The following is a 9,846-nucleotide window of genomic DNA, read 5'->3' as shown; positions in this document are numbered from 1 at the left end:
GGATTTTCCCACTCTCTGCAGTAGTCAAGCGCGGAATCTAAACTGGATTGTGTTGCTTCCCGCGTGTTCAAATAATAAGAGTTTGATTATCGCGATTGTTGTTGCTTTCAGGATACTTTTTTGCCTCTTTGCTTCCTAATATTAACAGTTACAAAACGTTATTAGAATAGACTGCAACTGTGATGAAAAAAGTACGAAAAAACGACCGTATTCAAATGTTTATGGAGGTTTTTTTTTAAATAAATCAAGTTTTTTCTTCAGATACTTTTTTTAGACTGGAACGAATAAAAACTGAAATTCACTCTTTGTCCCTATGGCAACCCTTTGTGGAAAGTAACCCTCTCCGCTGAGGGGATGAACTTTTTTGGCTGTGCGTTACTACACGGTTGCTTTAATTTTAAAATAAAAAAAACTGGTCCAAGAGGCCGAAAAAAAACTCATATCGTATGCAAATATACAACGCAATGGCTGACGGTATCGCGCTCTGCTCATCACCGTCGGTCGTCGTCGTCGCGTCAGACGTTGCATTACCTACAGGGGAAACGAAAAGCATCACCGCATCCACCGTCAGTAGTTTTCCCAGAGTTCCGGTCCGGGCGCACCTGGATTTTTTGCTCCCGGCTCGGCTCGAAGCGGGTAATTTTTTTGTTAATTTCGGAAGCCAAAATTAACGTCACCCAACTCTAAAACCCTGGGGCGGTATCTATAGGTGCGGAAGACGCCATTTTTTGTAGTTTTATTTGGAAATGTTGTGGACCTGGGCCTCTGTGTGGGGTGCAGGATTCGGTACCGTGAAGTTCGCGCTCGATGAGGGCCCGACGGAAAAAAAATCTGGAACGGTTTAATTGAAATCCATTTACATAAAACATGAACGCACATGCGTGAAAAATTACAGGGTTTTCGGGAAATTTCCTGACTGTTCCTAAAGTGATGGCCGAGGCGTCCGATGGGTAACGAAGTTAACGGTTTAATGGCACCTCGTGGGAGATTGCTCCGTTAGGGCGTTAAGCTGTTCTCATGGGTGTTATCCAATTTATTTCTTTTTATAATTAAAAAAAATCATTCCATCGACATACAGCAAACTCTAACAGAATTATTCTTAAAGCAACTAGTCAATAGAGAAATTTGTGATTTTGGCTTGTCTGTTTCCAAATCCAAGATCCAACACCTCGACGGTACAAGTCCATACGAATATTTCGATCAAAGTGGTCCTTCGACACCACGAATTAAAACGTGTTTCATTATCTTAATGACGCTGTTCAACACTGTAGTCTGTACGAGTGGTTAGATGGTTTTTTTGTTGATATTATACTGCATTCCTTTTTTATTACATCCCGATATTTCAAAGTGGTTAACCTTGTTATAATAAGAAGCTTTGTGATAGGAATGGAATATATTGACAACTACCTGCTTCCCCCGAACATATAAACACACAGGTGATAGAACAGTCTTTTTATTCAAATGTTCGCAAATATTCTCCCCTCGAACAGAAACACTCAATTCTCATTCAACGCAATACATGTATGACAGGCTGTAATTAGCATTCTTTTCACTTATGCAAATAGTGGCAAAACCAGTGCATATGCGAATTGGTGCCCGCTCTTTCCAACAGGTTGGAATTAGTTTTTTTTTTATAAATCGTGTCTCGTCACTCGATGAGAATCCGGAAAGGTGTGATTAGAAACATTACGTTGGCTATTTGTTCAATATTAATTTTTCATTAGCAGCGATTGTAGACTCTAGTAAACTTAAATGCATTTTAATTGTTTCTCCTTTATCAATAGAACAAGACGTGTAAAATTAAAGCACAGGTGCAATTAATTGTATGAGCTGAAAGAGGTGTCTTTAAAACAAACATTGCCTCAACAAATTCAAAGAACTTATGGTTGGGTTCATCAAAGAAATAATGAAATATTTTTTTCATTCATGTTGGAATAGACGCTTCGGTCAATAATAGAAGAATACATTTCTCGGAAAGACATTACGTCGACTTTTCGCCTGGCCTGCGGTGTATTGGCACTGTGTGGAGCTCACGACTCATGTTCGTGACTAATCACTAAAACACTCCTTACTCTTTTTTCGCCCCTCTTTCCCTCGGAATTACATCAAGGTATTACTCCATGGGGGGGGACTCGTTGTGCTTTCATCGCACCACATTCTTCTGCTCTATCTTGGAGCCTCATTTGGTTTATGAAATTATTCGTTCGTTGAGCTTTGATTTAACTCTCAATTCCTCTTACTTCTTGTATTTTTAGCTCTCGTCTCCGTGAGCTGTTTAGATGCTGATTCCATGAGCCACCTAGCTCCTGTTTCCGTGAATCATTTAGCTCCCAGCCTTATCACGATCTACTCGGATGGCCCCCGACGGTGAACTCACCCTACTCTAACCGATAGTTCCCCGACGGAGGAATTTCTCCCGACACCGACACCCGCTTCTTTGAGCCGTTTAGCTCCCAGCTTCATCTAGATCTATTCAGATAGTGTCAGTCCGGCGGTGAACTACCCCAGTCCGACTGAGAGTTCCCCGGCAGCGGAATTTCTCTCCGTACCGGTGTTTGTTTCGTGAGACAATTAGCTCCCATTTTTGTCACGATATAGTCGGATAATCCACGGCGGCGAATCTAGCTTACCGTGAATTCCACGGCGGTAGATTTCTCCGATGTTCGTTTCTGTAAACCATTTCGCTCCCCGCTTCGCCCCCATCTACTCGATTTAGTCTCCGGCGGCGGACTGAGCCTACTCAATGGGCCAGCCAGTAGGTGCCGAGGTCTATCCAGCGATTCCGGGTGGAAGGTAGATGTTCGTTCACTAGCACCCCAACGACCCACTGCTAGCTATTGGACGCTGTCTACTCGGTTTAATCCTCGCCGGTAGATATAGGTTACACACCACCCGGTAGGCGTCGAGGTCCGTCCGGGTATTCCGGTGAAGCCTGATGTACCGTTCGCTGGCGCACCGACGAACCGTACCCGGTGCTACGTCGCAGTACTACTGAACTGGTCCGCAGCGGTCGACCTAGTTTTCATCGACGGAGAGCTCCATGGCGATAGAATTTCTCTCGAGATCAGATTTGTGGTTTCATGGCAACTTTCTAGCCAGTGGCGCTACTTTGTTGGCCCCTTCGCCACTTCCTCTGCACCTGGGATAGTATACTCGTAATCACTCTTCGACGATATTGTCAACTGTCACACCAGGCGTACCCCTACGAACTTCTTCGAACCTATGGCATTCGAAGACCACGTGTTCCGGTGTCTCTTCTGCACGTTCGCATACTCCGGGCAAAGAGGTGACGCAGCATATTTAAACCGGTACAAGTACTTCCGAAAGCATCCGTTCCGGAACAAAAACTGCGTCAAACGGAAGTTCCTCTCTCTATGCTTCCTATGCACCCAAGCCGATACATTTGGGATGAGTCGGTGGGTCCACCTTCCTTTCTCTGAGCACTCCTGCTGCCACTTAGCCAACGAGTCCGCTCGGAACAGTCTCCTTGCATTTCTCCGCTGATAGCATTTCACATCCTCAGCCAGATTGATGCAGAAGAGAATCATCCCGGAGATAACGCATACAGCCTGCGACGACGATATTGTTCTGTACGCACTCGCGACTCGACCGGCCGTCAGACGGAATGTCCTCTTTAGCTTTTCACGGTTCCGCTTGGTTTTCAGCGCATATCGGAGTACCTATGACAAGTAAATAGCAAAAGTCTCGTACTGCTTCTCAGGCCGTCGACGTTTAGCATGATTCTCGCAGGCGTAGTCGACGTGTTTGTTGAAGCTCAACTGGTCGTCCATTATCACTCGCAATTGTTTCAGTGTACGCGTGCCCTCCAACGTCGAACTGCGTCCGAGCGAGCGAATTGGTGGACTTAGTGTTTCGAGTCGTGTGTTTTTTGATACGGTGAGCCATAGTGCGAAGTCCCCAAGCGAAGGGCGGATGAGCGATGCAAACATTTTATTAAGTACCCCGGTGTTCAGTGGAAAGGCGATCCCGTGTTTTTCTGTGCGCACTTTCGGTGCTAGTTTGTTGACTAGAAGTAAGTCCTTCGATGACTGGCAAAAGTTCGTGCTCGAACATTTTGGTCTTTCGAGTCGGATAGAAGGCAATTGAAACCGCAAGTGCGTTGTGCGGTAGTGAACAAATCGCGGAAAAAGGTACCGCTTGGGAAAAGTGTAGCCATTACGTTGATGAAAAAATAGCTAACGTGTTTGTGAATTGGCGGGTGCGCTGTAGTGAAAGTTGATTTTCGGGCAAACGCGATCGCGCGGTTAGCATTAAAGTTTCGCGGAAAAGTAAAATCGCCGGTGGAAAAGCCGAAATATGACGGCTAGTGATTTAGGTTGTGTGGTGGAAAGACTTTCGCGCTACCGCGATTATTGTAGCGTGTGAAGCACTTGGACTGTGGCCATTTTTCAAGCCATCGAGTGGGCCATTGTGACTGGTGGCTATTTAACGAATCGGGAGGTAGTTGACCTCCGATAGCCGCGTCTACAGTGCCATTTTGGAGGCAAAGTGAGCGTTGCTTGGGATGCTGTTGTTGATATCAAAGGTACTGATTACTGTGATTACTGTCGCTACCTTGTCAACCAGCTTCGATTCCGAACTGGAATCCGCGGTGAGTTTGTTCCAATCTTCCACCACATGTGGCTTGGAGTAGCATTTCCTTAATTTTTAAGAAAATGGTGACCTTCGGTCATTGTGACAATCGGTGAACGGTCCGCAAATCGAGTGGAAAATCGATGCGATACCGCGTAGAAGTGGGTTAACTCGGGACGGGAAGGAGCAATCGTTCGATAATAAAACTGCTCACTTCCGTTCGAATTTCGCGTTCGCGAAGGGCAATTCATCGCGTCGGGAAGGATTATTCGCGTAGTAACGGTTAGTTCGCGTCGGGAAGAAGTCCGTTATCGATTTAAATGCCGTTTCCGTTCGTAGTGCTTTGTGATGCCACCCAAAGAGGAGAAAGTGTTGGGAGACCGGCTAGTTCAGCGTAATTAATTGCTAGCGATTCGTGATGCGTTGGAGAAGTTTATCCTGCGGTACGATCCTGCACGTGATGCTTGTCAACTGAGTGTTCGTGTAGAGTCGCTGGATAGGGCTTATACGCAGTTCATGGAGGCACAGGAAGCTATTGACAGACCGGGCAAGGAGGAATTTCTGGCGTCACACCTGGCGGAACGTGTCGATTTCGAGCAGCGATACTGCGCAGAAAAGGCATCCATGATGGCAAATCAACACTCTTTCTCGACAGGATTCCACCTCCGTCTTCCAAAGATCGATCTACCGAGATTTGATGGCGATTTCTCACGTTGGTTGTCATTTCGAGACACCTTTACGTCCATGGTTCATTTCAATGGGGACATACCAACGCTCGCCAAGCTTCAGTACCTTCTACAATCGCTTGAAGGGGACGCAATGAAGCCATTCGAGTCAGTTGACGTCGAAGCCGACAACTATGCGTCAACCTGGGACGCCCTACACAAGAGGTACGACAATCGCCGTTTTCTCAAACGTCAGCTGTTCAGGACACTCTACGAACTGTCAGCGGTCAAGCAGGAGTTTGCTAAGCGCATCCACAGTCTGGTCGACGATTTCCAGCGCCATGCACGGGCGTTGGCGAAATTAGATAAACCTGTGGAGCATTGGGAACTGGCCACTGGTGAACATGCTGAAGATTCTCCAGGTCAGTTAGCATGTTCAGACATCCATTCCCTCCGCAACTGCCCAGTATTCCTAGGAAAGGATGTTCGCTAGCGCCGAGAGCTGGTTTCTCAAAAACGGTTGTGTTGGAACTGTCTGAGCTTCAGTCACCCAGCCAGGAAGTGTGTATCGAAGTTTACGTGTCATACGTGCCACGAAAGACATCATTCCCTGTTACACGATTCCTCTCCATCTAGGGTGTCGTCGAGTCCTGTCAATACGGGATCATCACAACAATCTCCACCGGTTCAACAGCCGCTTTCGCCCAGTTCGGGTTCTGCTCCACCGCAGATCAGCATGGCGGTCCAAACCGCATGCAGTATGATTCTACTGGAAACGGTTGTTCGACGAACTTAATGAGCTATATGTCAACGCTGATTGATAAATTAGAGAAACGACAACAAATTGATGCAGTGTATGTAGATTTCTCCAAAGCCTTCGATCGCCTTTCTCATCAGCTAGCTGTTTAAAAGTTGAGGCGAATTGGATTTCCAGACTGGCTGACCAATTGGATCTTCTCGTACCTTACAAACCGCAGTGCATCTGTGCGACTTGGAACTGTACTTTCAGACCCATTTGACATCACATCGGGTGTACCTCAAGGGAGTCACCTTGTACCTCTTCTCTTCGTGCTCTTTGTGAATGACATTTGCAGCGAATTGACATCGTGTAAGGTGATGTACGCAGATGATCTGAAAATTTATCGCACCATAACAGCTCTGGTAGATTGTTGTGCACTTCAGATGGACATAGATAGGATCATGAGTTGGTGTGATAGAAACGGAATGACTATAAACATTCAGAAATGCAACATAATCACATTCACACGAATACTCTCGCCAATTACGTTTGAGTATGCAGTGAGCGCTGCCCCAGTAAAACGAGTTTCATCAATCAAGGACCTTGGTGTTATACTTGACCGTAAGCTACGTTTCATCGAACACTTCAATGCAGTTACTGCTAAAGCCATTGCAGTACTAGGACTCATCAAACGAAACACCCAAGATTTCAACGACGTCTACTGCCTGAAGGCACTGTACATCAGTCTGGTACGCAGCATTCTAGAGTATGGAGTTATCGTTTGGGCCCCGTATCACACCGTACACATTAATCGCATAGAACGGGTGCAAAAGTGCTTCGTCCGGTATGCCCTTCGACGGCTTCCCTGGCGAAATCGATTTGAACTACCACCGTATGAGCATCGTTGTGCTCTTATCAACCTGCCTACGCTACGAAACAGGAGAGTTTTTCTGCAGCGACTTTTTGTGTTCGATCTTCTCGCTGACAACATTGACTGCCCTCTGCTTCTCGCTAAGCTGGACTTCAACGTTCCTGGTAGGTCTCTGCGGAGAATGGACTTCTTTCGGCGCTCTACTCATCGCACGCAGTACGGCCAGAATAACCCGGTAGATGTTTGCTGTCAGCTCTTCAATAGCATTTTTCATCATTTTGACTTCAACTTAAGTAGAGAAATGTTCAAATTGAAAATAGGTTTAAGTTAGTATAGTATTTCAGTCTGTACGAAATTTTTTTAATTCGAAAACAATATATTAATTCTACGTTGTTGATGATCATGGCAGGGAACACAAGGCTCGTGCTCAACTCGACTCGGCGTCAATGTCCAACTTTATCTCTGGTCAGTTAGGGAAGGTTCTCCTCAACTGTCACACCAAGGTGGACATTTCGGTCGCAGGAATCGGTCTCTGAACGCAAAGGGTAAAAAATGCCATCACCACCTCCATTGAATCGAGAACTCAGCCATTTTCCACGAAGCTCGCGTTTCTCATTCTGAAGCAGCCATCCGCAGAGCTGCCGACCATGTTCGTCGATACGTCGGCGTGGAGATTCCCGCAGGTTGGATTAGCAGATCCACAATTTCATGTCCCAGGAAGGATTGACCTCGTCATCGGAAGTGAAGCCTTCTGGGAACTTCACACCGGTAGGAAGATCTCGCTTGGTAACAGTCTTCCGTGGGTAGTTGAAACGCCCTTCGGATGGGCGGTCGCTGGTTCCGCGTCCAACGGATCTCCTGGAAATCCCCGGATCTGCAATCTCTTCATTACCAATGAAGATTTGGAAGCCGCACTTCATAAGTCTCGGGAGTTAGAAGCGATTTCCACTGGTCCTACACACTCACCCGAAGAAACTCGCTGTGAAGAATTGTACTCCAGTACAGTCAAGCGTGATTCGACTGGAAGGTACGTCATACGTCTTCCTCCCAACGAAGATCCAGAAGTCTTCCTGGGGGCCTCCAGAGCCATCGTAGAACGCCGTTTTTTACAGCTAGGAACGCCGTTTTCAACGAGATCCTGCAATCAAGGAATCGCTTCATGGACGAGTACCTACAGCTCGGTCACATGAGAAGGCTTGACGAGCCTGTAGATGACGTGAAGGCTCACTGTTATCTCCCACATCATCCCGTTTTCGAAGAGTCGAGTACCACGACGAAGGTTAGGGTCGTTTTCGACGCGTTCTTCGAGACGGCGTCAGAATATTCGCTGAACGACACGTTTTTGGTCGGACCCGTAGTTCAGCAAGATCTACTCTCCATCGTGATGATATTTCGAACACATCACATCGCTCTGGTTTGCGGACATCGAGAAGATGTACCGGCAAGTATTCCTGCATCCTGATGATCGGCCGTTTCAGCGAATTCTTTAGCGTACAGGCCCAGACGAACCCATCGCTATGTGTGAACTGCAGACAGTAACGTACGGAACAGCAAGCGCTCCTTACCTAGCTACTCGTACTCTGCAGCAGATACCATGCAGTCGTATCTAATCCCGAGTTGGCCAGTTACGGAAGACTTCTAAGTCGACGATTTTCTTTCTGGGGCGCCGGACTTAGAATCCGCCATCAAGCTACGTCGTGAGGTATCGGCAATGCTAACTTCCGCTGGATTACTGCTCATGAAATGGGCATCGAATTCTCCTGAAGTTCTTGAGGACATACCACCTGATGATCTGAACGCGACGGTGAAGCTTCCTGCAGCTGTTCATTTCTGGACAGATTCCACTATTGTCCTCCAATGGCTTCGCGGGAACCCGAGTCGTTGGAAGACTTTCGTCGCAAACTGGGTCTCGTAGATACAGCTTTCAACCGATCTCAACCACTGTAAGCATGTTCCTGGAGTCGACAACCCTTCTGACGACATACCCCGAAGATTTAATCCTACCGACATCCCCAACTTTATACGATGGTGAACTGGGACACCGTGGCTATCAAGGTCTCCGGATTTTTGACCAAATTCAACGTTACCAGCAGCAGAAACCCCTGAAGTGTTCACCGAAGGACGATGGATACCACTAGTCGCCATGACCACGACACAGCTGAGTTTCTGCACCGATTTATTCGCTCGCTACTCCAACTTCTCCAAGCTGCGCCGAGTGACAGCGTTCATTCAGCGCTATCTGCATGTGCTTCGCGAACGAGCCTTGCAACGTCGATCGGAAAAGGAGAAGTATAAGCCACTCGTCATCCCGAGCATCAACCCGCACCCAGTCTATTCGTTTACCGCACAAGAGCTCCAACACGCCGAACTTTCACTCTGTCATCTCGCGCAAGGTGAACTCTTCGCTGAGGAGATTTTCGATCTTGCTAGTGGCGAACGTGTCTCAAGATCTTCCACGCTGAAGTGGTTGAACCCGTTCGTCGATCTCGAAGGTACCGTACGTGTCGGTGTCCCGCTTCGCAATGCCGCGCTGACAGATGGGACATTATAAATTAGGAATCCGCCTTTTTCGCACGTCATAACTCCGAAGACGCAAAAAATCGGTAAAATGAGAATTCTTTGCAATAAAGCATTTTGTGAAAAAAATCTAAGGGAACTTCTATATTGATTCACAATTGCTTAACGGCAAATGTTAGTAAACTTTCGGGAAATTTTTCTACATAAGTAATTGTATAAAAGAAGTAAGAAAAAATTACGAGACGAACAAAAAACATTCGCAAAATTTCGATGAAATTTGTAAATTTTGTTCCGACAATTTGCAAAAAAATAAGCTTTCGGCCACCATTAACACAAATCTGCATAAAGTACTGTTATCAGTAGCGTAAAATACTAATCAGGCAGAATCTTTATAAGTTCTGCGCACGCAGGAACACGGCTATTTAATTGCTCAATGCTTGTGATGATCATAATTTAATTAT

General features: G+C 46.5%; 2 protein-coding genes across 2 annotated transcripts; both read left to right on the top strand.

Moving 5' to 3' along the window:
* The first annotated feature begins 7,515 nt into the window (after nt 1–7,515).
* LOC131680617 (uncharacterized) lies at nt 7,516–8,330 on the top strand. The gene is made up of 2 exons (XM_058961332.1): nt 7,516–7,895; nt 8,018–8,330. The coding sequence occupies exons 1-2, from the start codon at nt 7,516–7,518 to the stop codon at nt 8,328–8,330; spliced, it is 693 nt and encodes a 230-aa protein (XP_058817315.1).
* Nucleotides 8,331–9,011: 681 nt separating this feature from the next.
* Nucleotides 9,012–9,419, top strand: LOC131680616 (uncharacterized). The gene has a single exon (XM_058961331.1). The coding sequence runs from the start codon at nt 9,012–9,014 to the stop codon at nt 9,417–9,419; it is 408 nt and encodes a 135-aa protein (XP_058817314.1).
* The last annotated feature ends 427 nt before the right edge of the window (nt 9,420–9,846 follow it).

The sequence above is a fragment of the Topomyia yanbarensis genome, chromosome 2 (assembly GCF_030247195.1).
Source record: "Topomyia yanbarensis strain Yona2022 chromosome 2, ASM3024719v1, whole genome shotgun sequence".
NCBI lineage: Eukaryota > Metazoa > Arthropoda > Insecta > Diptera > Culicidae > Topomyia > Topomyia yanbarensis.
This window is presented reverse-complemented; position numbering and strand designations above follow the sequence as displayed.

What these genes read in the sequence shown, in the direction of transcription:
- LOC131680617 (XM_058961332.1), top strand. Translation starts at nt 7,516, where the DNA reads ATGTTCGTCGATACGTCGGCGTGGAGATTCCCGCAGGTTGGATTAGCA. An exon ending in AAGCGTGATTCGACTGGAAG is followed by an intron (nt 7,896 to 8,017) that starts GTACGTCATACG and finishes CCTGCAATCAAG; the next exon opens with GAATCGCTTCATGGACGAGT.
- LOC131680616 (XM_058961331.1), top strand. Translation starts at nt 9,012, where the DNA reads ATGACCACGACACAGCTGAGTTTCTGCACCGATTTATTCGCTCGCTAC.